Source organism: Talpa occidentalis, unplaced genomic scaffold (assembly GCF_014898055.3).
Source record: "Talpa occidentalis isolate TD23 unplaced genomic scaffold, MPIMG_talOcc4v2.1 talOcc4.17, whole genome shotgun sequence".
Taxonomy (NCBI): domain Eukaryota; kingdom Metazoa; phylum Chordata; class Mammalia; order Eulipotyphla; family Talpidae; genus Talpa; species Talpa occidentalis.
This window is the reverse complement of record NW_023601754.1, coordinates 39,614,118-39,642,074: the sequence shown is the minus strand read 5'-3', so window position 1 is coordinate 39,642,074 and position 27,957 is coordinate 39,614,118. Positions and strand designations below refer to the sequence as shown.

The window sequence follows — 27,957 nt, the reverse complement described above, 5'->3', positions numbered from 1 at the left end:
GCCCCCGGCCCGCGCCCGCTCTCCCTCAGCCGCGGGCGCCGTCGCACTCGACGCCTGCGCAAAGAGCGCTTTCGGGCGCTCCCAGGAGCCCCCGCGGCCGGGCGGGGCGGGTGAGTGGAAGCCACCGCCCCGCGCTGGACTACATTTCCCAGAGGCACCGCGCGGCTTACGGGCTCCGTTTCCGCTTGTTCTCGATTTGGGGTCCTCGCGTGGAAAAAGGGCTGTGTCCCTTGGAGGATCTTGGCCCGGGTCCGGCGGGGCGCGCGAACCCGAAATCAGGTTTGAACCCCTGACGCCAGATCCTGGATCCTGAAGTACACCGTCGGTGGAGGTGAGGGTCGGGAGGCCAGGGAAAACTGTCGCTGGGGTTGGCTGTGTGGCCGATTGTCCAGCGGTTTTGTGTGAGCGCGATCGCCTGCTTGAGCGTGGTGAGTGCGTGGGCGAATGGGCGTGTGCGAGTGGTTTTGTGTAAGCACTGGTGTGAGTGTGAGTTGCCGGTGACTGCGGGTGTGATAATACTGATCTGGCAGTGTGTTTGTGTCTGATTGCATACCTGAGAATGTGCTTGTGTGACGGTGTGATTGTGTGTTTACTGAGTGTATTACTGGGGATTGCTTGTGACTGTGACGTGTGGCGATGCTGTTGTGACAGGGTGTTTGAACGTGCTTGTGTGACTTTGAGGTTGTGTATGTGACTGCTATCAGGTATGTTACTGAGGTTCGCCTGTGACTTTGAGGTGTTATGATAGTGTTGCCTTGACACGGTGTTTGTGACTGCTTGTTTCTTTGACTAGTCCTTGCTGGGTTTTTCTGACTCTCTGATCGGGTGACTGTGCACACAGGTATGGGATTGTGTGTGCTGTTTCCACGACTGTGTGAAGAGAGCAACAGGGTTTTTGGGGTTGTTTTTTTTTTTTTGGCAGGTACTTGGGTGAGTACTTGGGTGTGATTGAGTGACTGAGTTGGGTGTGATTAGGTTTTGTGTAAAACTAGGTGATCTGAATAATGTAACCTTGTTCCCCTGTGTCACTTTGTGTGATCATTTGTATATTTTATAACTTGTGACTTTATGGGAGTTTAATGGGGTCCAGAGATAAAGTTGCGTTTTGGTATCACGGGGTTTGTTCTGGAGCTGAGACTGCCTGTAGATCATGAGTCCCATGTGGCTTTGTTCTCTGCGGATTTGACTTCTTTCTCTTTTGACCGCAGTGACAAAAGTCCCCTCCCACTCACACAGAGAGCCTGATTGCCTTATTTCTGTATCCATCTTTAATTCACTCTGGGATTGTAGTTATAGGTTCCTGCTGATTCCTCTTTCCAGTGCCCTCTGACCTTATAACCTTAAAGGTATGGGATACTGAGAAGTGACAGGAAGTTGAAAAGTGGATCTTCTAAGCCACAGACCTAGTTTTAAGATGAGAATTTTAGATAGAGCTGCTAGCACCTTCAAGACAGGCCACTTAGAAATGTAATGGGTTTTCAGGAGGGAATACAACACCCCCCAAGCCCCACCCCCCCACCCCCGCCCCGCTGCCAGTGATTATATAAGCTCTAGCCACAGACTTTGGAAACTGTGGCACACCAATGTATAACTCTGTCTCCAGAGGATAGCTTTGAATCCAGAAATAAATTCTAGCCCAAGACCACTACGATCTTGGCCTTCATTTTAATACAGAAAGTGCTGAATTGTTCTATGTTCTAGTCTCCTGACTTTCCTGTAATTAAATAATCGGTTGATTGGGAGGGAGGAGAGGGTGTGGTCTAATTTAGAGTATACCCTAAGAAGGGTCTGGTACCTCACGATTCCATTTTCTTTCCCTGAAAGCAGAGCCCAGAGAAGCGAAGAATGGCAGCTACACATTCAAAAGCAAAGTCCGAGGTGAGTGAATATTGCCTGTCTGTTTACTGTTATTTCAGAACATAGGAATCTTTTTTTGTCTTTTTGAGATTTTCTAGCTAAACCTCCAAATGATGGAGAGGTAAGCAGCATTCTGGTTTTTTAACTTTTGGGGTTAATTTTCAAACATATACAAAATACTCAAACATATGTAAATATCTATTTATGACTAAACATGTTTTATCTCTACCTCTGCCACTTCCCCCTCCTCAGAAATATGGATTATATACTTCCCCCTCCTCAGAAATATGGATTATCTCGAAGTAAATTCTAGATACATAATTCTATCCACAAATATTTTAATATTTGTTTTTAAAAGCTAAGAATGTTTATTTAAAATAGCATAATCACAATACTTTCAACTGCTAAAAAAAACAACTTAATACTCTTACTGTCATGAATAGCCAGTGAGTGTTCAAATTTCCCCTTTTGTCCATATATTTTTTTATATGGTTTGTTAGAAATAGGATCCACGTGGTTTAATTTAGTGGAATAGTATGATACATTCCTTAGATCTTTCTTTCTCTTTTCTTACAGTTATTTGTTCCAGAAATAGATTTTTAAAAAATAAAGTTATCCAGGGCCTCCCCGGTGGCGCAGCGGTTGAGCGCTGGGTTGCGAAGCTGCCCGCGGCCTCTGCGGCGCCGGTTCGATCCCCCGCTGCTCCCCGGCCACCAGAGGAGGGTCCCACATGGCGTGCAGACCTCTCCTGCCGCCCGCTGCTCCCCTCAGCAGTGTACTTCGGTCCTTCTGCCTGCTCTGCTCCCCGCTCTGGCTCTGGTGAATTCTCTCACCCTCCCGCGCTTCTGACTGTACCCAGTGCATGTATAAACAAAAACAAACAAACAAACCAGCAAACAAATAAATAAAAGCATGCCTCTATAAAAAAAAAAAAAAAAAAAAAATAAAGTTATCCATATTTGGGATTTTGTCAACTGCTCATATATGGTGTCATTTAACAGGATCCTCTACCCCTACATTTCTTATGAACTGTTAGTCAATTCTAGAGACTTGATTGCTTTAAGTTTTTTTGTGTTTTTATTCATTTTACACCTCTATATAATGGGGTGTCCATCTCTAAGTGGTGCCTAATTAGTTGATTGTTTTGCTTTATGTGATATTAGCAGCCATTGAGCATCTTTACTTGGATCCATCATTTTAGCAGAAGTTACAAAATGATATTCTGTCATTTCTTTTGCATTTACTAGTTGGAGCACTTCTGTAAAGAAAGTCATCTCGCCATCAGTGTTAGTACTCCGAAGTATAGCTTATACCCAAAAAAAAAAAAAAAAAAAAAACACAAAAAACAAATAGCTGGGTGCTTTTGAATGTTAAAGTAATTAGCCTGAGAATGAAGCCTTCTGGCTTTCGAAGGATTAAAGCTCTGGATCTAGAGCAAAGGTTAGACAGCTTTTCTGTACAGGACTACATCATATGTAGACTTATTGGGATTTATAGTCTCTATTGCAGCCATTTAGCTCTGCCACTGTAGTGTGAAAGGAACCAAAGACAGTAACAAATGAGAATGTTTCCCAGTAAAACTTGATTTATAGAAATAGTTGCTGGGCAGTACTTTGCCAACTCCTGATCTAGATATACGTCAATACATAACAAAGAATCATTCCGTGACCTGCAATATGAGGACTATAGTTGAGGGGGGGAAATCTGTTTATAATTATTTGGGTCTAGAACCTCTCCTATAAAGCATTTTTTACATGATTTTTTCAAATTGCTGAATTGATTTATTTTACTATTTTGTATTATTGCATCGTTTTACTATTAGCTAAATCTTCCAAGAATGCTACTATAGTTTGATTGAAAAAATACTGTATTTTGGTCTATTGAGAAATTTATACTGAGGGTTTTTTTTTTTAACCATTTATGAAAGCAAATAATAGCACTGGTGGTAACACTGCTTGTAGTATTTTACTGGCCAATATGACTGGCCAAATTGCAATACTTATAAAAACTTCTTTTTGTAGATAATGAATTTCATTGGTTCTGTGAACACATACATGTAAACATATACATATCTATATATAACTTTTATTCCAAAGTTTCAAATGAAATATTTCAATACTACTTAGTTGAATATTGTTATCTTATAAATCTAAATTTGTTGTAACTAGTTGTTAGAAGCATAAGTATTTAATTATCTGTGCTTTCTAATATAGTTGTATATGATCATTAATAATCATTAATATATGGAAATATAGCACTTGGTCATCTATTTTTGGCATACTGAACATAAATGTGTCATTATCAATCAGTTTCATTTCAAAAATAATAAAGAAGTGTCATAAATACATATTTTTTGTATATAAAGAACGTTGAGTTTGACCAGGGTAAAAACTACTGTATTGTCTCTGCTTAGTGTGTAATTTGGGGCTGGCAGTCATAGACAGGAAAAGGAAAGCAATGGATAAATCTAACTTAATCATTTAGAGCCTTACAGAAAACACAGTGTCTTGGTTCTGTTTTCTCTCCTCCAGCTCTGCCTTTTCCAGACTCTGTGTTTCTCTAAGATAACAATCCAGAAGAGGATGGATCATTTCTTACAGCTCTGAAAGCCATGGATTCGGTAAATTGTGTCCTTTTTAAATAGTCACATTTTTACAGAGTATATACATATTTACATTCCTTATCCCTGAGAGTTCTGCCTAACTAACTCCACTCTGGAATGTGCTCTCCAGTTTGTTCCATTCTTACACCCAATCAGTCTTTCCTAAGTATGTTTTTCAGATCTAACCTGTATTCACATACAAATTAAAAATCCATTGAGCCTCTCTGACTGCTCTAACTAAAGCAGACACCCTAAATTTATAACCTAGAGAAGAATGTTATATGGTACCACAAATGAGAAAAATTTGAACTTCTTTTTAGACCTAAGTTTCCCATTTGGACAAGATAGGAGTTGGCTTTGACCAAGTCTGTCTCCAAACTGATAAACCAAACTCCAAACAGTCATACCAAACTGACCAAGAATTCATGTTTTGTGAGCTTTTGAGATTAAGAATATGATTAGGGACTCAACACAGAAAGATCAGGACTCTCCCAGGACTCTGTCACTGACAACTACCAATGATGATAATAATAATAGGGATCTTTTTGAGATTCAACAGTATGTGGTAATCTTGAATATGTACGTTTAGATTATCTTTTACACCTTTCTGTTGCTTAGAACAAGGGAAAGGTACATTTATAAATGATGAATAGTAGAAACAAGAATGATTCCTAGTAACGAAAAGATTACCACTCTCATACAAAAGTTGTTGAGCATTATGAACTCCCAGAAGAAATGCTTATGAGATTTTTATATAATCGAAAATGTTCAAATAGGTGCACTGATTAAGTCAGATATATTCACCATACAGAACTATGCTATCCTGCGAGCTGTTAAAAATATTAACTGCATTAAGAAAATGCTTATGCTATAATCTAATGATGAACTTGAGGTTTCAATAAATTCTTTAATTTTATGAACATTTCATTTTAGAAGATAGAGATTTTATATGATTTTACAGACAAATGTCCCTAGTTACTTTTCTTAAACAGCACTGTGAAGCTATGGGCAGCCACTACAGCACAAGTTCAATCCCCAGCCAGGGAGCTGACCGACATGGCGCAGCAGACCTCTCCTGTCTTGCCCGCTGCTCTCCTCAGCAGTGTAATTCAGTAGATCTGCCAGTTCTGCTCCCCACTCTGCCTCTGGTGGGTCCTTTCAACCCCGCCTCCCGGCCCCCCACACCTCTGGCCTATACCCCAGCTCTTGTATGCATAAATAAATAAATCTTAAAAAACAACAGAAGAATGAAAAACTCCCATTTAGTGAGAATATATGATATACAAAATATCAATGGGTGCTTATATATGCTGTTAGTATTCATCCGGACAGTGTAGTTCCTTTGTTAATTCCCAAGCTTCTCTGTATAAGATGTTCTATCTGCAGGAAACAGCTACAGCAACAGGAATAAAGAAGGAACAAGTTGGCACTAAGAAGCATGAACTTCTCTAGTGTCTTCAAGTCCGAGGCTCGTTACTCTGTTGCCTCTTTTACCTCATCATCTGTTTTACCTCATCATCTTTTACCTCATCATCTGTTGCCTCTTTTACTTCATCTTTCACCTCAACTGAAAAAATATTTTGTTTTTACCTCATCTGTTTTTACCTCATCATCTTTTACCTCATCATCTGTTGCCTCTGTTACCTCATCTTTTACCTCAACTGAAAAAATACTTTGTTTCCACAGCTAGTATTATGTTTGTTATTTCAGAGATCAGTGAAGTTCAGGGATGTGGCCATAGACTTCTCCCAGGAAGAGTGGGAGTGCCTGGACTCTGCTCAGAGGGATTTGTATAGAGACGTGATGTTGGAGAACTTTAGTAACTTGGTGTCACTAGGTAAGATGTCTCCCCTAGGATCTGCCTTGAGAATGGCTACTTTCTCTGCTGTTATTCCAGGTTGTTTTAAAGTAATCTACTGAACTTACTATTATTCTCAGAGGAATGATTTTAAATTCCTGGAAGTAGATGTATAGATGGTTGCAGGCGACACATGACTCCTCTCCACCTTTCACACAGAATTATCTTCTTTCTACTTTCCTGTCTTTCTTGATGATCAAGGGAATAGATTTGAATTCTGGGGCGCATGCAGTATTTTCAGAAAAAAAATTGGCTATCTGTTGTTACAAGTTTGATCTGCTAAAGGAGCTGTAAATATTAAAGTAGTCATAGATGCAGAAATATATGGATTTTCTGATAACAGAAGCGCTTGTACCATTTATGGAGAGATAGGGTAGACCAGTGCATGTCACTAACAATGCAAGTGAACACAATGCGTTACAACAAATACATTTTCTTATTTCTGTTTTGCAGTTGACTATTACATTTTAAGAACTGTGCATTTTGCATTGGATGAGTTTCTACCTGTTATTAGAAAACAGCACAGGAAGAACCTGTGATTATCTAAGAAAATTTGTTTTTCCTTGAAAGTAAGGGATGGAGCATCTAGCAATTAAAATGTTAATAAGTGTTCTTGTCACATAATGATTACTTTATTCTTTAGACTCTTCTGGTCACTAGAATATAACTGTCTTTTGTCCCTTTGTTCCTTTTTCCTCTGAAATCTTTATGAAATTATTAGTTGCTACCCTTCCTTGTAGGTTCCAGGTCTTGTAAAGAAAAGATCTTTGACTTTGACTTGAGAAGAAAGCCAGGGCTCTTTATCTCGATTGCCCTAAGGAACCCCACCTATTCACCACTACTACTCCCTGTTGGTCTTTTATGAGACTACTTTCCATTTTCAAAAGAAAAAGGGACTTCCTTTTCCCCAGGGACAGTCTTTATATATAAACTTTGATATAATCTTTTCCAGATTTTTTATTTTGTATTTAGACTTATATCATGGTCTCCGTTCTTAAATAGTCATGGGTTCATTCATTCAAACTGTTTATTGAGGGCCTGTTCTGAGGCAAGGACTGTTATTTATAGCTGTGTGATATCAGTTGTTTACTAGATTGATTGTTGTGATCATAATATATACAATTTTCAGATCATGTTGTATACCTGAAAGTAATACAGTTCTGTATGTCAAGTATACCTCAGTTAAAAAGACATGTCAACCATCAAGAATATTTTGTATTTCAAATAATTAAAAATAGGTGAGCGCCCAACCCTGGTATCTGTCAATTTGTGGCTAAAGAGTAGGATAACATATTCCTGTGATTGCTGTGAGTTTAAGTGTTTGGGGAGTATTCCTACCTATATTGACCCTGTAGTCATTATCATTATTGTTTGTGTCACTTAGTAGATACATACTTAACAACAGCTAAATCGAATGAATGTCTCCTCTTCCCTAGGACAGCATAAAAGATCTTAAAATGTTTTCACTTTATCAGTCTTTTCATATAATATGTTATTGTTGTCTGGTATTTTAATTCTGTTTTCTTTTTGACTCCCAAAGTAGGTATTATTTCTGACTTATGATCACAATATTTGCTTAGAGACTTATTCACATGATTAGCCTTTTATTTGTACACTATTTCTCTTCCATTATAACTTCCTACAGTGTCATTTTACTTATTATGAAGTATATTTGGCAAAGCTTATCGTTAGTAAATGCTGCTTTTATTTATTGTTGCAGAATAATCTGATTTCACTTTCATTCTTGCCTGATAATTTAACTGCGATGTGAATTCTGTACTATTATTTTTTTCTCAGCACTCTGAAGATACTATTCCACTGTCTTCTGGCTTCTAGTGTTGCTCTTGCGAAGTCTGCCATCTGTCTCATTGTTGTTCCTTTTGTAAGTAATCTGTATTTTCTCTCCAACTGCTTTTAAGAATTTTTTCTCTAATATTTTGATTGTTCTCTTTCTAGATGGATGATATCTCTCGTCCCTAGATTTACTTTTCTTCTTCTATATTGTCACCTTACAATAGTTTGATTTTCATGTATTTCAGCCATTCATATGTATCATTCAGAAATTCCAGTTTCTAGGGAATAGGTCTAAGTCTGCAGTTTTTGCTTTCAATGGGCGTATTTATGTCATGAGAATTATTCATAGCATTTTTTTCTGCTTTTCCTTGAATATAGGCCAAGACTGAAATGTTCCTTGTAAGTTTCCTTTGAGACCAGGTGGATTTTTTTTTTCCTTTAATGTAAGTCTTAGGTAAATCTGATTTTTTGAAGAGGTTCAGTTTTTTGTTGTTTTTTTTTTTTTTTTAAGATTTATTTATTTATTTTATACAAGAACTGGGGTACAGGTCAGAAGCGCAGGAGGGTGAGAGAATTCACCAGAGCCAGAGCAGGGAGCAGAACAGGAAGACGGAGCAAAGACCCTGCTGAGGTGAGCAGCAGGCGAGGCAGGAGAGGTCTACTTCGCCATGTGGGGTTCTCCCTGGCCGGAGGGGAATCAAACTGGCTCTGCAGAGGCTGTGGACAGCTTCATAGCATGGCGCTCTACCGCTGCGCCACCGGGGAGGCCCAGGAGGTTCAGTTTTAACCCCTGATGTTTTGTTGACCCAGGGCTTAATTGAAGTCAGTCAGTGTCCTGAAGATAGCCGTGACATCAGAATGTTTCACTCTGCTTTCTGGTTCTCACGTCACTGTGCCACCATTGATCTTCTTTACTTTGGTTTATGCATATCCTACTTTTAAAAGGATGTTTGTCATAGCTTATGCAGAATTTCATGTGTTTTCAGGAAATCTGATGTAATATTCTTATTTACAGTATTTAAATTTTTTTGTCTTTTTGCATGCTATATATACTTTTTATGTTCTTTTGTGATATTTCACTTTTCACAAGGTCTTTTACATTTGTTGTTAAGTAATTTCTCCTGTACTTTATAAATTTTGATGATATAATGAATAGGAATATTTTGTCCTATGACATTTTCTAAATGGTTTATGCTGATATTAGTATATATCTCAAAGTATTGATTTCTATAAGTTGATAATAACCTTACAGAAATACCTAAGTTTTTCAGTGAATAGTATTGGATTTCTAGGTAGATAATTTGGCTCTCCACATATACTATCTCTTCCTGTTCTACTTGTACCATTTTTTTTAAAACTATTTAGTAAGATCTATTTGAATATTTCACATTTAAAACAAGTAATTCTTGTCTTTTTTAAACTGGGAGTGTTTCTAATGTTTAATTCTTAAATATCCTTCTATAGATTTCTGGTAAATACTCTTAAATAGGTTAAGGAATAGCCAACTCTTGTCTTACAGCTTTTAATAAAGAGCCTTAAAATGGGTTTTCTCATGTTGAACTATTCTGGAATTTCTGGGATTAACCTTATTGGCTCATCTGTTAGTCCTTAACTACAAAGATTCTATGTTGCTGATACTTTAAAATTTTACCCATGTGTGTTCATGAGATTGGTTTAGTTTTTCTGAGTTCTGTCCAGTTTTGTTTTCTAACTTAATTTAACTTTGTAAAATGACTTCATTTGGATAGCCTTCCATATTTTTAGATGTTCAACAACAGTTATGTATGATTAGAATTACATATTCTTTAATACTTGGGTGAATTTGCCAGTAATACCATCCGTCATCAATATCCACTTCCTGTCAGAAGTACAGACATGAAACTCAAATTTAAAACTTTTATGTTGTTGTTGGTGTGTTCTCAGATGTTCTCTCTTTGTGGTCATTTCTTATTTTCATCCACTTCATCTCATTTTTCTAATTTGTTCTTAAGTTGTATATAGGTTTTTTCATAAATTCATTTTAAGTCTTTGGGATTTATGTCCTTCCTTTACCTTTCCAGTACTTTGGTTTTATCACCAATCTGATTTTTTTCTACATGTCAAATTTTTGTATCATTTTTGGTATTTGCAAAGAATTGATTTAATTTTACTAGTCACTTATTTCTAAATTCTGGTTTACTTAACTTCTGACACGGGCCTCTGGTTTTCATGTACAGGTTTAGTTCTTTCAGTTTCCTGTTTTCTTGACCTAAAGAAATGGCAGTAGTGGGGCCTCCCCGGTGGCGCAGCGGGTTGAGCGCTGTGCTGTGGAGCTGTCCGCAGCCTCTGAAGTGCGGGTTTGATTCCCAGCCGGCCAGGGAGATTCCCACATGGCATGACAGACCTCTCCTGTCTAGCCTGCTGCTCCCCTCAGCAGTGTATTTCAGTAGATCTGCCTGTTCTGCTCCCTGCTCTGTCTCTGGTGAATCCTCTCACCCTCCTGTACCTCTGGCCTGTACCCCAGTTCTTGTATAAAAGTAAATAAATCTTTTAAAAAAATGGCAGTACTATCGATGCACAAAGAAGAGCAAATACTGGGATTTAAGCATTTTTCCTGGCTTTCTAAAGACTTATGCAGACACAAGGGCTAGGTACCCATTACTAAAATCTTTTTTAACTCGATGTATTTTCTTCGTGATTTGGCCCCAATTCTCTGCTACTTATTTTTTCAATTATTTATTTTTATGTAGAAAAACTGGGATGTGGGCCAGAGGTGCAGGGGGTGAGAGGATTCACCAGAGACAGAGAGGGGAGCAGAACAGGTAGATCCACTGAAATACACTGCTGAGGGGAGCAGCAGATGACACAGCAGAGGTCTGTTATACCATGTGGGTTAGCTCCCTGGCTGGGGATCCAACTCTGGCCACAGTGGTGATAGCTCCCCAGGCCACCAGGGAGGCCCTCTCTTCAACTTTTTTACAAAACTTCTCATAAGAATTTTCCATGCTTCCAGTGGGTCTTAAATCAGAACTTGGCCCCAAAACTACCTTATGAGGATCACTGGAACATTCATATTGTTAAAGCCTTTATTAAATTAGCAGTCACCGTTTCACCTCAGCTCAGCATTTGACACAATTTTCACTTGATTATCCCTCCTTATAACACTTTCTTCACTTGGTTTCTTAGATTCTATATTCCTAATTTTTCTCCCTCCTCATTGGCAGCTCCTTATTAGTCTGCTTTGCTGGTTCAATCTCATCTCCCTGCCCTCCAAATGTGGGTGGTGCCCCAAGACTTAATCCTCAAACTTTCTTTTCATTCTCTTCTATTGACAAAGACTTCCTAGGGGACCTCCTCAAATTCCATAGCTTTAAATGTCATCTGGTTGTTGATGATCCCTTATTTGTATATATACCAGCCTACTCAACATTTTCTTTTTCTTTTTTTAAGATATATTTATTTATGCATACAAGAGCTAGGGTACAGGCCAGAGGTGTTGGGGGTGAGAGGATTTACCAGAGACAGAGTGGGGAACAGAACAGGCAGACTGACTGAAATACACTGCTGAGGGGAGCAGTGGGAGAGTCAGGAGAGGTCTGCTGCGCCATGTGGGTAGCTCCCTGGCCAGCTGGGGGATCGAACTCGTGCTGCAGAGGCTGCAGACAGCGTCATAGGTTGCATCTTAACCCCTTGCGTCACCAGGGAGTCCCTCAACATTTTCTTTATGATGCCCTATACTTGTTGATATTCTCTTCCAAACCTGCTCCTACTACAATAAGTTGTCAGTATATCTTACTTACATTGTTCCAGATGCTCAGGCAAGACACTTAGTTTTCCTTGATTTCTCTCGTTTACATGTCCAATCCACCATCAAGTCATCTTCATTATACCTTCAAAACATGTCCAAAATCCACTGACATCTAATTTTCTCTACCCTCTTCTGCCATATTCCCTGATAAGAGCCGGATAAATCATTGCTATAGCCGCTTAATTTCTATTCTGTACTTTCCCATGATTATTTTTTTAATATAAACAAAGCAAACAATGATTCCTTGGGCCTCCCCTGGTGGCGCAGCGGTTAAGCGCTGGGCTGAGAGGCTGCCCGCAGCCTCTGCAGCGCCGGTTTGTTCCCTGGCCGCCGGCGAGGGTCCTACAAAAAAAAAATGATTCCTTAAAAAAAAAAAGTCATACCTTTTCATGCTACTTATGTAACTCTCCAGTGGCTCCCCATCTCGGAATAAAATTCTAATTACTCTAAATGGCCAAAACTAAGACGTGCCTTGTCATTTTCCTTTGAGGTCAGATGATATCTTTTCCTCCCTGTAACTTTAGTCCTTCAATGTTTCCAATTTTGTAGTTTATTCCTAATTTCTGTCTTACAGCTCACCTAAGGCCTTATCTCTTGAAATTTTTTAGACCATTAGGTACAGATGTAGGTAACTATAGACTACAAATGCCCGAGGGTAGCAGTGGCTTCAAAACTTGTTACCCTTCTAGTTTCTGGTTCTTTCTTCATTGTAACTCTTACTCTAAACGTGGTGTGCTTTTAGAATGTTTTTTGTCATGTTTTATCCCACACTTATTGGTATTATTCTGGAAATTGGATGCATTTATCTATCAAGTGTATCCACGATCACAGTCATAATATACAACAGTTTCTTTGCACCCTCAAATTACCTCATACTGTCCCTTTGTTGTGAAAACAGTTACTGAGCCATTCTCCATCCCTGTAGCTTTGCCTTTTCCAGAATGTCATATTAATGAAATCAATATATATAGTCTTTGGGGTCTGACTTTTTGCTCTTACTAAAATTCATTTAAGATTTATCCATATGGGGCCTCCCCGGCGGCGCAGCGGTTGAGCGCTGGGTTGCGAAGCTGCCTGCAGCCTCTGCAGCGCCGGTTCGATCCCCGGCTGCTCCCTGGCCACCGGAGGAGGGTCCCGCATGGCGCGCAGACCTCTCCTGCCGCCCGCTGCTCCCCTCAGCAGTGTACTTGGGTCCTTCTGCCTGCTCTGCTCCCCGCTCTGGCTCTGGTGAATCCTCTCACCCTCCCGCGCTTCTGACTGTACCCAGTGCATGTATAAACAAAACAAACAAACAAACAAACAAATAAAAAAAAATGCCTCTATAAAAAAAAAATTAAAAAAAAAAGATTTATCCATATGGTTGCATGAATCAATAGTTTGTTCTATATATTGCTTAATAATATTCCATTGTATGGAAATACCAAAGTTTTGTTGACTCATTTATTTTTTTTTTGAAAAACATCTGAGTTTCCAATTTTTTGCAATTATGAATAAAGTTGCTATAATTTTTGGTGTACAGATGTCAGTCTAGACATAAGTATAAGTACCTATGAATATGACTGCTGGATTATATGCTAACTGTATGTTTAACTTCATAAGAAACAACCAAACTTTTTTTATTTTATCATGGTTGTATTGTTTCACATTCCTACAAGCAGTGTTTGAGTCTTTCTGTGTCCTTTATATTTCCATTCAACATACTCTTTATTAGAATTCCTGGAATTTTGTCACTCCAGACTCCTCCTCTCGTGTTCAATAATTGCATTTTTCTCTCCAATATCCCCAACATTCCATAAGACTACAGAAAGCTTCCATTATGTCTTTGACCTATAGCAGTGCTGAGAAATGCTAAAGCTATTCTTCTGGGATGAACAAGTAGAATTGGCCTTGGATAGAAGAAAAAAAGATGTCATAAGAGAAGACATGAAACAGGGCAGAAAGAAACACAACAGACTGTGAAATAAAGAATCAAAAGCAACTTGATATCTTGGTTGAAAAGGATAAGGAGGAACTAAAGAAGATAACCATGACTAGTAGACCTAGGAAGCAGTGTGCAAGAGACAAGGCAATTGGAGAGGTATATTTTTAATTTTTCCATTTTTATCTTAGATTCACTAGGGATGCATTTTTTTTTTTAAGATTTTATTTATTTATTTATTTATTTATTTATTTATTTATTTATTTATTTATTTATACAAGCACTGGGTATAGTCAGAAGTGCGGGAGGATGAGAGCATTCACCAGAGCCAGAGCGGGGAGCAGAACAGGCAGACTGACGAAGTGCACTACTGAGGGGAGCAGCGGGCACGGCAGGAGCGGCCTGTGCGCCATGTGGGACCCTCACTGGCGGCCGGGGATCAAACCAGCGCTGCAGAGGCTGTGGGCAGCTTCGCAGCCCAGCGCTCAACTGCTGTGCCACCGGGGAGGCCCAGGGATGCATTTTTGTTTCCATCTATAAGGAGTTGTTGGGGGAAGCCACAGCTAAGTTAGTTTTAGGCATCTACCCCTAAGGTGAGGAGAGCTTCACTACAAAGGAACAGCACAAGAGTACAGAGGACAGACTGTTGTGTATCATTTACTGTGGTGGGAGATACATGACTTGAGCCCTTTAGATCTGTTTTTATGTGTGTGCGTTTTCTCCTGTCTCTCAGTTAAGTTCTTGTACCCTCATTCGCCCTAGTTATTTTTTTGTTGAGCACCAGACATTGTAAAGAAGAAATTACAAAGGTAATTTAAAATCTTAGATGATATTACATGTCTTCAATGAAGATGTGGCTTTAGTTATGGTGGTCTAGAATTAACTTTATCCAAATTTCTGGGTTTGAGATGATTCAAAGATGATTCAGGCTTCAGACTCTGCCCAGCCTAGTCTAATGTTTCTCTGTTGATTTCTCATTGTAGTCCTCTGGGTACCCAGCCTAAAGTATGGTGAATTTATGATGGTCCCTCATTCTCCAGTTGTCACCCAAATGCAACGAAGTGGTTCAAATTACCACTAAGTTTCTCCATCTCCATTGCTTTTTCTAGAATTGTAGGATTTCCCTAACTGGTCCCAAATGTGGCTTATTTCTCTTGAGTTTTCAACTTTTCAACTTCAGTTTTCCTTTATTCCAATATTAACTTTTCATGCTTTCAGTCAAGTGCTTTTTATATGCTGTCCAATTTGTCTAATTGCTCTCATCACAAAGATTGTTCTAAGTAACTTAGTCTTCTGTTACCAGAAATGGATGCTTAAGATTCAGAACTGATAATTAAATTGAAATTGGAAGAATGGTTAAGTGTCAGTTTGTATGGAGGATTTTATGCAGAGTAGTCCAAAGACATGGAGTAGGCTCTTGCTAGTTCTAAGTTGAAATTGGCTTTGTGACTTTTTCATATTAACAGTTAGAAGAAATGTAATATGCTTGGCAAATAGCAAAAATGAGAAGGTTCATGGGGAAATCAGAACCAAACCATGGAGGGCTTTGTCAAAGTCATTTGGATTTCATTCTAAGTTTAATTGGGAAGATATTGAAAAGTTTTAGCTGAGATAGAAAATCACTATCAGAATCTGAATCAGCCTCACTTGGTAGAAAGTATGAAGACTGGAGAGCCACTTTTTTTCTGAGTAAGTAAATTCATTTAGCCTGATGTAGCATCTTCAGTTTTAACCAGCCTCCCCCAAGTGATTTTGCTTCCCACTAAAAGTTTGAGAATCACTGACTTAAAAAAAATTTTAATCTGTTCCCTTATCTCCTAAGTAGATAAGTTTTCATTGTTCTCTGATCTCTCATATGTTAATAAAGGTTAATAAATAAGGTAATTTTAAGCTAATATTTTTTCAGAATCTAGGTAGCAACACAATACTATATCATCAAGTGAATTTAGTGGGTCTTGACAGGATATGTCAAAGTCTTCCCGAGAGAGAGAACTAGAATAGAATAGAAAACAGGCTAGGTATTATTTTGTGAAACTGTATATTACAATAGGTTATGATATGAAAACTAAGTAGGTATTACCATAGACCATAATAAATAACTGAAAGACACTGATATAAGCCAGCTATTTCTTATGGGTGATATTTCCCCCATATGTTTTTCCCTATATTCTTTTCGAGTAAGTTCTGCTTCTGAAATGACAACAGAAACATTTGATGTTCTTTTATCTTTCAGACTTGCCTTCAAAGTGTGCAAATAAGACTTCTCCCAAAAAGGACACTTATGAAACAGAATTATCCCAATGGGAAATGAGTGACAGGCTTGAAAACTGTGATCTTGAAAAGTCCAGTTGCAGAGATTATTTGGAAGTCAAAAGCATACTGGAAAATCAGCAAGAAAATCAGGAATATTTCAGGCACGGGATGATCATATATGAAAAAATGTCCATTTTCAACCAGCATAATTATTTGTCTCAACATCCCAGATGTCATTCTACTGAGAAACCCTATAAATGTAAGGAATGTGGGAAGGCCTTTAGACGAGCCTCACACCTAACTCAACATCAGAGTATTCATACTGGGGAAAAACCCTATGAATGTCAGCAATGTGGAAAGGCCTTCAGTCGTGATTCACAGCTCAGTCTTCATCAGAGACTTCATACTGGTGAGAAACCCTATGCATGCAAGGAATGTGGGAAGGCCTTTACCCAGAGCTCACAACTTATTTTACATCATAGAATTCATACTGGTGAAAAACCATATAAATGTGAAGAATGTGGGAAAGCTTTTATTCGTAGCTCACAACTCACCCGACATCAGAAAGTCCATACTGGTGAGAAACCATACGAATGTAAAGAATGTGGGAAGGCCTTCACTCAGAACTCACAGCTTACTTTGCACCAGAGACTTCACACTGGTGAGAAACTCTATGAATGTAAAGAATGTAGAAAGGTCTTTACTCAGCTCTCACAACTTATTCTGCATAAAAGAATTCATACTGGTGAAAAGCCCTATGAATGCAAGGAATGTGGGAAAGCTTTTATTTGTGGCTCACAACTTTCTCAGCATCAGAAAATTCATAATGGGGAAAAGCCCTATGAATGTAAAGAATGCGGGAAGGCCTTTATTCGTGGCTCATTACTTATGCAACATCAGAGGATCCACACTGGTGAAAAACCCTACAAATGTGAAGAATGTGGGAAGGCCTTTATCCGTGGCTCACAACTTACTCAACACCAGAGAATTCACACTAATGAGAAGCCCTATGAATGTAAGGAATGTGGAAAGACCTTTAGCCATGGTTCCCAACTTACTCAGCATCAGAGAATTCACACTGGTGAAAAACCCTATCAGTGCAAGGAATGTGGAAAGGCCTTTAATCGTGGCTCACTCCTTACTCGACATCAGAGAATCCACACCGGTGAGAAACCCTACGAATGTAAAGAATGTGGAAAGACCTTTAGTCGTGGCTCAGAACTTACGCAACATGAGCGAATTCACACTGGTGAGAAACCCTACGAATGTAAGGAGTGTGGGAAGTCTTTTATCCGTGGCTCACAGCTCACTCAACATCAGAGAATCCATACTGGTGAGAAACCCTATGAGTGTAAAGAGTGTAGAATGGCCTTTACTCAGAGCTCTCATCTTTCTCAGCATCAGAGACTTCATACCGGTGAGAAACCCTATGTATGTAATGACTGTGGGAAGGCCTTTGCTCGTGGCTTACTGCTTATACAGCATCAGAGAATTCATACAGGTGAGAAACCGTATCAGTGTAAGGAATGTGGAAAGGCCTTTATTCGTGGCTCACAACTTACTCAACATCAGCGAATTCACACTGGAGAAAAACCTTATGAATGCAAGGAATGTGGGAAAGCCTTTAGTCACGGCTCTCAACTTACTCTACATCAGAGAATCCATACTGGTGAGAAGCCCTATGAATGCAAAGAATGTAGAAAGGCCTTTACTCAGAGCTCACATCTTTCTCGACATCAGAGGGTTCACACTGGTGAGAAACCTTATCAATGTAAGGAATGTGGGAAAGCTTTTACTCGTGGTTCACAACTAACTCAACATCAGAAAATTCATGTCAGTGAAAAATCTTTTGAATATAAAGAATGTGGGATAGATTTTAGTCATGGTGCACAGTTATTTGAGTCTTTGTGATTGATATAAAGAGCCTTCCCTGGTCATTAATCCTTTATCAGATAATTCTTATATGAGTATGGGAGTACATTTGCCTCATAAAAGCCAGAAGTGATGAATTTATGTGGCAGAAAGATAGCGTTATTCATGTAGAAAAAAGATATTGCAGGAAACAAATTAAATTTATCAACAGAGAATAGTTCTGTTGTGTAGTAAAGATAGGAAGACCTTAGCCATAGCATATATGTCTTTTGCAAAATTATCTTCATGCTACCACTTGCTTTTCTTTGTGACATTCATCATAATTAACCTCTGTTTTGGTTTACTCATTTGTAAGATGGGCCTAAGAATAATACTTTCTTTATTAGGTTCTTGGGAGTATTATGTGAATTATTACATGTAAAGCCTTAGTGCCTTGAACATAGCATTTCACAAATATTAGCTATCACTATTATTAGTGTTATTTTAGATTTTTTGCATGAGAGAAGGACATTTAGGAGTGTAAGGGATATTAAGGAATTTTTCATTAATGTTTAACCCCAATTATTTGACTGGGGGCCACTGTATGCTATAAAATATAAGAAAGCTTTCATTCAGGTATCATCCCATATACTTAAGAGGAAATTCATGCTGTAAAAAAGAACTCTGTAGATTTAATAAGTGAGTTGTTGAAGAGGTATAAGGTGATTGTAACAAAGCCCAGAAAACTTGTATTTTCTACCATCTCTGACCACAATTCAAGATTATTTAGAAATGAAAAAAAAAAAAAAATGGATAGCCAAATTCTACAAGAAAATATTTAGAAATAGGAACATACAACTTTCATATTAAAATAGATTAGAATTTAAGCTAAAAATCAGAATCAACATTACAGACCACTTTGCAATAAAAAAAAAATTATAAGTGTGTGTCAGAGACTGCTATTTCCCTACCCAAGATCTATTTTCCCTTATTAGTCACAGAAATCTTCACTGAAAAACTGGCTTGGCCTACTTTGTAGGTCAACAAGATGGAAACATGTTTGTATGAGTAGGGAATTTAAGAAAACCTTTTCCCTCAGCACTTCTTTCCCTCCTCCACCCCCTTTTTGTCCCCCGTCTACAATGTGGACATTCAATCTGCAGTTCTGGCAGTTTCATGAGGACTTTGAGAATGGTATTAAGGGTGGTGAACAGAAGTACAGAATGATTCTACACCTCTGCTGGTGTGCAACAGCCGTACCAACTCTGGTCTGTCTGTCTCCTGTAGTTCTTCGTATAAAATTAAAATAAACGTATTTGTTGATTCTGTTGTTCTGTTATTGACGCTCAAAATTATTAAGTATATTAACTTTTATACCCAGAAGTGGAGTGCTGTGAGTAAAAGAAACCTCAAATGTGTCATTAACTAAGGCTAATGAGGATCTACCTGTTTGGCCTAATAAATGGAAAATCCTTGATTTTATAGACAGGACGTTTTGTCGGATGCACACTCTATCTACCAGGTCAACATTGTGGCAGTCAAGGCAGTCATGTTAAGGGAGATGGTAGGAGTGAGTCAGAAAGTGTTGGAGACTTCTTGTTGCCTTCTGAATGTCATGCAAAAAGAGAGAACTTTAGTGAAAAGTTGGAAACAGAAGCTACTAGCAGAGATTGAAAGTGATGTTTTTTTGTTCAGACATGCTCAATCCAGATTTATGGTAAAGTATATAATTTTGAACTTTGAGGGATTCAAATGCCAAACTAATTCTCTACCCTTAATTTAAGGCACATATAGTGATTTAAAATCACAGCCTAAACCAGAAGTGAGTCCCCTACCTATCTACATAAGGGCAGTGAATTTGCCAGCAAACATTAGTTTAAAATGCTTTCCCCATCCAAGCCTATTGTTCTAAAATTAGCCATATAGAGCAAGTGCTTATTATATTCCATCTATCTTAGTTCTTTGGGATATATCAATAAGCAATTCCGTCTGGAGGAAAAGGATAGTAAGTTGTAGAGTATGTTTGAACATAAATGTTATGGGGGAGCAGTCATTCAAAGGAGTTCATAGGGATATGACAGCATAGGGTGCTATATGAAATAGAATGATCAGGGTAGACTTGAGAAGGCAAGATCTGAGTCATGATTTCAATGTGAAGAAGGAATAAGTGGTCATCAAAGGAAAGAGCATTCCAGGCAGGGGAATGTAATTTTCCCCAGGATATACATGTATATATAAAACCACGTTATAAAAATACATACACATACCTAAAATGTAATATCTCTTTTAACATTTGCTTTTAAATATATGTGTATATACATGCATACACATATATTGCATATTCCATTAAGTGCCTTTCTGCTTCACTTACTTATTTTGGCAATCATTACAGTTTCAATTGCTGCATAACCACCACCCCAAACTTGGCTTAATGTGCAGTGATTATTTATTTAGCTCACCCATCTACCAAAATCAGTACAGGAATTTGCAGCAACAGTTCATCTCAGATTCATATAGCAATAGATTGGGTGGCTTGAAGACTAGGGGTGTCTTGATGGCTGAAGGTTGGAATTGTCTGAAAACACACTTGGTTACATATCTGGCAGTTAATTCTGGCTGTCAATTGGACCTCGGTGTTCAGCCAGAATACCTAAATGTGGTACCGTATGTGGCACTTAGCATGGTGACTTGGGTACCAAGAGTGTATCCCGAAGGACCAGGTGACGTACATGTAGTTTTATGATCTGAACTCAGAAATCGCATCACTTGCACGATACTCCATTGGTTGAGCCAGTCACAGCTCAATGAAAAAAGTGTCACATTGTAAGGAGAGCTTGCAAATTGGGAAATATTGTGGCTGTCTCTGAAAAATATAATCTGCCATAAAGAAGCTTCCATACCTAGCCATGTAGTCATGTAATCCCACTTCTACAATTTTCTACTGGTTTAAACAGTTGATCTAAATGGAAAAATCTCACATTGTAAGTAGAGCATATGGGGTGGGGTATAAACTTTGGTGAGCATTTTTGGAAAATACATTGTCCATGTCTCATACATGGAGTTCCCTTATTTTTATATTGGTAATTTTAATAGCTGCATAATGTCCTTTTGTGGTTGTATTATAATTTTGGCAAAGTGCCAAAAATTCTCACTTCTCCTTTGCCCAGCTACCCAGGTAGGTACTTAATTTCCTATTCTCTCTTGCTAATAGTGACTACGGATAAGTAAAACATTAGAAGTGATATGTAACTTCCCTCTCATGTTCAAGAACCAATTTCCATAAGATGGTAGCAATAAACTCCAATTCATCATTAATCACAATTAATATACTTAATGTGGCTATGAAAGATATGTTACTTCTAAATCTAAGGTATAGTATAAAGATATTCTGAAATATGGTCAAAGAGTATAAGAAGTAAAAGAACTGGGCCTCCCCGGTGGTGCAGCTGTTGAGTGCTCGGCTGAGAAGCTGCCCGCAGCCTCTGCAGAGCCAGTTTGATCCCTGGCCAGCTGGCCAGTGAGGGTCCCACATGGCGCGCAGACCTCTCCTGCTGCGCCCGCTGCTCCCCTCAGTCGTGTATTTCATCAATCTGCCTGTTCTGTTCCCCGCTCTGGCTCTGGTGCACTCTCTCACCCTCCCACACTTCTGACTGTACCCAGTGCTTGTATAAATCAATCAATCAATCTTTTAAAAAAAAAAATGTAAAAGAACTTGGGAGTGAGCTAAGGGAGAGTATCCCAGGAAGGATAAATTTTGAAGGTGAGCCCTCCCCCCACATCTTTTAGTCTGAGGTTCAGGCTTCACAGGTGGTTTCAGCCTATGGTGGGCTGCTTGGCGAGAGCCAATCTAAAGTCACTCAGCAAGCACGGAACAAACCTTTGAAACACAATGAAGTTACGATGGTAGAATTGGGGTACAGATGCCAACCCCGGAAGACACTGTCAGCACTGAGAGGGCCGTGGGTAACCTCCAGGACACAGGTGGCTCTCAGTTGGTTCCAGGTCTCTGGGGCATCAGAGGCCACTGTGGCCCAAGGACTACAGTGCACAATGTGTCACACAGGTGTCCTGTTGGCCTTGGCTGAGGTGCACAGTTGTCAAGGTTCAAATATGTTCCTTAGGTACACAGATGGGACAGGGCCCCACCGAGTGTTCTTATAGCCCCACCCCACTAAATAACCATGCAAGAGGGACAAGAAAAGGCAAAACAGCACAACAGGACCAACACAGAGTCTACTGAAAAGCTGAGTAGTGTATTCCCTGAGGGAGAAAATGCACACAAGTCAGACCATTACAGCAGAGCAGGTACTGAAATTTCAATTTGGAGCTGAGGCAGCGAAGTGGTAACAGGCACAACAGCGGATAAATATATTGAAAATATAAAGCTTTAGGCAGGAAAAAAAACTCAAGACTGAAAAAAAGGGAGAAATGCACAAACGGGTATTTCACAGAAGAAAAAGTATAAATGATCAATAAATGTAAGTTGTTCATCCTTGTAACCAGAAAAATGTGAGCCAGAACTACACTGAGTCACCTCACCAATATCACTAATATCCATCATCAAGTTAAGCTGATAAATAACAAACATTGGTGAGGATTGGAGAATAATTGGTGAGAATTATTGGTGAGATTGGTGAGAATAAAAATTTATAATTACTTTGGAGAAATAGACAGGATGTATTAATTTTAAAGATATACAAGCCAAATAACAGTATAGACAGTATTTAGTACACAGGCATATAATAAATAAATTCCCTATGGAAAACTAACTCAGATATACCAGGGCATAAATTTAAGTAAGTTTTACTTTGATCTTAGATCTTGTTTTACTTTGATCTTATATCTAATATATATATATGTAAATATATAAATAAATATATATGTATATATTTAGTCTAATATAATCTAATATATAAATGTATAAACATGTATACATATATAAATATGTGTATATGTACATATATAAATAAATATATGTATATATTTAGCCTATTTCACACACTGACAACAGAATACACATTCTTTTCAGCACTCAAAAACATTCACCAAGATAGATAATATACTGGGTCCTAAAACAAACACCAACAAACAAAAAAGAATTGAAATCACAGAGTATGTTCCTGGATCATAATGCAATCAAACTAGAATCACTCACAACAGGAAAAACTTCAAACACTTGGAAATTAAGCAACATATTCTAAGCAACCCATAGATCAAAGTCTCCAGGGAAATAAAATATGTATTGAATTGAATGAAACTGAAAGTACACAAAATATTCAGAGCAGTAATATCAAAAACTTAAAACAATGCAGATGTCCCTCAGCAGTGAATGTTAAACAAACCACGGTAAACCATACCATGGAATAGTACTCATTATGGAAAAAAATCTATTAAATAGAAGAATGATACATAGAACAACTGGGAGTAATCTCCAGGGATTTATGCTGACTGAAACAAAGTCAATCTCAGTAGGTTACATACTGTATTACTCCATTTCTATAACATTTAAAATGCAAAAACAGGGGCCTCCCTGTTGGCCGAGGGGTTAAGTCTCAGCACTATCATGTCTAAGGCCTGAGTTTGATCCCCGGCCAGGGAGCAACCCACATGGTGCTGCAGACCTCTCCTGTCTCACGCACTGCTCCCCTCAGCAGTGTATTTCAGTAGATCTGCCTGTTCTGTCCCCCACTCTGTCACTGGTGAGTCCTCTTACACCCTGCACTGTTGGCCTACACCCTAGTTCTTACATGCAAAATAAATACATAAAATCTTTTAAAAAAATAAAATGTAAAAATTATAGAAAAGATTAATGGTTGCCAGGGATTAAGGATGGAAACAAAAGGGCAAGAGGAATGTGGATGTGGTTATAAAAGGATAACATAAGGGATTCTTGTGATGAAACTTGATTAAGCCGGTAGATATGCAGACTTACACAGGATAAACGTGTAGAACTAAACACAGAGACAGATACACAAATGACTATAAAACTGGGAAAATCTAAACATGATTAGTAGATTGTGTCAATTTCAAAATTCTGGTTGTGATATTGCATTACAGTTTGTAAAATGTTATTTTTGAGGGAAAAATGGGTGAAGTATACATGTGAGCTCTATAATTACATATATTAAAGTGAACTTCAATTTTTTACTAATGTTTTCCCAATAAATTCTTGACTGAATGAGGCTTGAACATTTACACACACTGAAAAAAACTTTTCAATAGTCTTGTACTGGAAGGAAAACAGCTGAATATAAAACCCTTGGCCCACACTACCTCTTGAGTTTTTGGAAAATGCTGTTCTAACTTTGTACTTAAGTTTACTTTTTTTTTTTAAAGATTTATTTATTTATTCATACAAGCACTGGGTACAGTCAGAAGCATGGGAGGGTGAAAGAATTCACCAGAGCCAGAACAGGGAACAGAACTGGCAGAGTGACAAAATACACTACTGAGGGGAGCAGCCGGTGCAGCAGGAGAGGTCTGCGCGCCATGTGGGACCCTCCAGCCGGGGGTCGAACCAGCGATGCTGAGGCTGCAGGCAGCTTCGCAGCCCAGCACTCAACCGCTGCGCCAACAGGGGAGGCCCAAAGTCTACTTTTTAAGAATGTGAAGTCTGTTCCTTTCCCTGCCCTCCCATATGAAAGCAGAAAAAAAAAAAAGAAAAGAAAACCTCTGACTGTGCTGGCATTTTGAGAATCTTTTCTTTACATTTTTTTAAATTTTTTTTTTAAGATTTATTTATTTATTTGTTTTGTTTGTTTATTTATTTATTTATTTAAACAAGCACTGGGTACAGTCAGAAGCGGGGGAGGGTGAGAGAATTCACCAGAGCCAGAGCGGGGAGCAGAGCTGGCAGAAGGACCGAAGCACACTGCTGAGGGGAGCAGCGGGCGGCAGGAGAGGTCTGCATGCCATGCGGGACCCTCCTTTGGTGGCGGGGGAGCAGCCCGGGGATCGAACTGGTGCAACAGAGGCTGCGGCCAGCTTCACAACCCAGCGCTTAACAGCTGCGCCACCGGGGAGGCCCTTCTTTACATTTTTAATGACTAACTTTACTGTCTTGGTTTTTTACATTTTGTACTTTTTTGTCTCACCAAATCAACTGTGATGTACTTGAGAACCAAAAGATATCTTGCATCTATTTTTTCCTAGTGCTTATCATAACATGTTACCGAAAAATATAGTCATTTTTTAACTCAATCTAACAAATAACTTTTTTTAAAAAAGATAAAAGTTAATGGTGTTTATTCTGTCAGGACAGATATTTCTTAAAACTTTGTTAACTTTGAAAATTTTATATGTATCTTGATAATTAAGAGAAATATAATACAGCAATTTCCATCAGTGAATAAAAGCACATTTAAAAATGTCTAGAGCCTTTTATCCACACATAATGTATTCTTGATCTCTTATAACCATTTTTCACTTAAATTCTATTCTAACAAGAAGTCATCACTCCAGCTCTATTCAGTACTGTTTGCACTGAATGTTTTTACCCATCTTTTACTTTCAATGTCTTTGTATTTTTGCAGTAAAGTAAGTGAATCTCTTGTAGATAGCATGTAAATGGATCTTTTTTTGGTATCATTTTGCCAATTTCTGTCTTTTAATTGGAAAGTTTAATCCATATAAAGTAACTGATGACAAGGAAGGACTGCTCTTTACCTAAATGTTTTCTCTACATTTTATGCGCTTTGTATTCTTCAACTCTTCCATGTTTTCATATTTAGCTGATTTTTTGTAGTTTATAATTTTGTATTTAGGTGATTAAGTTGATTTTTATAGTAGATTATTTTGATTTTATTCTTTGTATATTCTCAGTTACTTTTTTTAAGGGTTGTCGTGTGGATTATAATACCTTAAAATCATAGTTTGAATAGTACCATCTTTTCTCAAAAGGATAACATCTGCTTCTGTATATTTTGTACCCCACACCACTCCACCTTGTTATTGTTACAGGCTACATCTTTACCCATTGTGCAATCCTTAACAGATTTTAATTATTTATGGTTTGCTTTTAAATCATACAGAAAAGAAAAAAAGAGAAAAAAAGAAGGGGAAAAAAGAGGAAAAAAAGAAAAAAAGAAGAAAAAAGAAAAAAAGGAAAAAAAATCATACATAAAAAAGAAGAGTTATATTTAACTATGTATTCATGGCTTTGAGTTACTAACTAGTGGACTTTTGCTTCAGCTTGGGCTGTTTCATATAAGGTAGGTGTTGAGAGTTTAGTTAAACAACTCCACAGTAAAGAACTCAGCATCCATTTTGTGTGGTCAAGGGGCCTTCAAGGGCCTTGAACGGACTAGCACTTTCCTCAGGGTATGGCCTAGATAACAGCCTACAGACTCACAAGGAAATGAAAGTTCCTGTTACAACCTTCTCAATCGCCCTTGTAATACACAGTCTCCACTGCCTCCCAGCCCCCTCACCCTGTACACCCTTTTGATAAGACCCCCTCAAAGCTTACCTAAGCCATGCTCTTTTAAGTTTGTATTGACCAACCTGGTCTCCCTCTGCAGACCATAATAAACCACTTACCCCTGGGCCTTCTGTGCTCTCTGCTAGAACACTATCTTGACATGCTCATGTTGCCCCTCAGGAATTCCATGACATGTAATAGTCTTTGCTACACCAATTTCCTTGTGGGCTTTTGTTGAGCAACAGTTCACCATGGACATTACTTAACAAATGTTAATTTAACAACCTTTAGTTGTTAAATGTTAGATCATCCATGAGTAACAGACTTCCTCATTTTGTTTATGTGGGAATAACTTAATTTCTCCTTCATTCAGAATAATAGTTTTACTAGCTATAAAACAATGCTCAGAAATTTTTTCCTTTTTCAGGATGTTGAAAGTATCATCCGTGACTTCTGTCCTCCATGACTTCTGATGTGGACTGTAAATATCACTGTTTTCAAGATTTTGTGTCTTTGATTTTCAATAGTTTGGAATACTTTGGTTTATCCTGCTGGCAGTTCATTGAGATTCATCAATATGGTTATTTCATGTCTTTATCAAGTTTGGGAAGATTTGGGAAGTAAAAATATTTTTTCTGTCACACAGATTCTCAGTTTCTCTTTATTTTTGTTCATTTTTTTTTCTGTTTTTCAGACTAAATCATTTCAGTTGCCTTTTGTTCAAGTTCATGAAGTTTTCTGCCTATTGGGATCTGCCATTGAACTCTTCAGGTACTGAGTTATTCACCTCCATCACTTCTTTTTGATTCCTTTATTATTTCGGTCTCTTGGTTGATATTTTTGTTCATGTAGTATTTTATTGATTTTCTTTAGATTCTTGTACACGGTTTTCTACAGCTCATGGAGCAAATTTAAGATACTTGGTTTAACATGTTTGACTGCTAATTCTAATGATTACCGATAGTTTCTGTGAAATTCTTTATATATACATATATTACAAATATATTGCCATATATATGTAATTTGTGTGTGTGTGAGTGAATGAGCCGATTTTCTATTTCTTTGTATGAGTTATAATTTTTATGAGATCTAGACATTTTGAGTAATAAAATATTTTAATTCTGGAAATCAGATTCTTTTCTTCTCAAGAAATGAAATAAAAAAACAACATACCAAAAGCAATGGGATGCATTGAAATAACTGCTAAGAGGGAAATTTATAGCTCTAAAGTTTACATTAAAAAAAAGAAAACTCAGTCCTCCCTGGTGGCATAGAGGTTTAAGTCCCAGTGCTATCAAGCTATCCAGTCACTGCAGCACAAGTTTGATCACACCAGCCATGCAGCTAACCCACATGGCACAGCAGACCTCTCCTGTCTCACCTGCTGCTCCCAGGAGTGTATTTCAGTAGATCCACCTGTTCTGCTCCCCACGCTGTCTCTAGTGAATCCTCTCACCACCCACACCTCTGGCCTGTACCCCAGTTCTTCTATACATAAATAAGTAAATCTTTGGGGGCCTCCCTGGTGGCACAAGGAGTTAAGCGTCAGCACTATGAAGCTGTCTGCTGCCACTGCAGCATGAGTTGGATACCCAGCCAGGGACATGACCCACACGGC

General features: G+C 38.3%; 2 protein-coding genes across 13 annotated transcripts in view; one reads left to right on the top strand and one right to left on the bottom strand.

Moving 5' to 3' along the window:
* The window catches only part of ZNF570 (zinc finger protein 570), a 114,285-nt gene that overhangs the window by 61,488 nt on the left and 24,840 nt on the right, over window positions 1–27,957 (bottom strand). The window contains exon 1 of one of the 4 annotated variants that reach the window (XR_008552507.1): window positions 171–500. The exons of 1 other annotated variant lie outside the window; for it this stretch is intronic. Coding sequence is in view for 2 of the 3 variants with exons in the window: in XM_054697157.1 (XP_054553132.1) it covers window positions 12,068–12,240 (173 nt within the window). In the remaining variant the exon portion in view is untranslated. 2 more of the 4 variants (XM_037517937.2, XM_054697157.1) reach the window with 2 other exon arrangements.
* LOC119250162 (zinc finger protein 420) lies at window positions 156–27,303 on the top strand. 9 transcript variants are annotated; one of them, XR_008552503.1, is made up of 7 exons: window positions 156–331; window positions 1,828–1,878; window positions 4,389–4,477; window positions 8,115–8,199; window positions 25,951–26,130; window positions 26,767–26,820; window positions 27,034–27,303. XR_008552503.1 is itself a non-coding variant. In XM_037517890.2 (5 exons), exon 5 carries the CDS (start codon window positions 16,124–16,126, stop codon window positions 17,978–17,980), a length of 1,857 nt encoding a protein of 618 aa, XP_037373787.1. In that variant the 5' UTR covers window positions 156–331; window positions 1,828–1,878; window positions 4,389–4,477; window positions 8,115–8,199; window positions 16,050–16,123; the 3' UTR covers window positions 17,981–18,629. The 9 variants fall into 9 exon arrangements, 5 of the variants coding, with proteins under 5 accessions (XP_037373787.1, XP_037373785.1, XP_037373786.1 ...); XR_008552504.1 differs by lacking the exons at window positions 25,951–26,130; window positions 26,767–26,820; window positions 27,034–27,303 and adding an exon at window positions 13,735–13,771; XR_005126239.1 differs by lacking the exons at window positions 25,951–26,130; window positions 26,767–26,820; window positions 27,034–27,303 and adding an exon at window positions 13,732–13,769.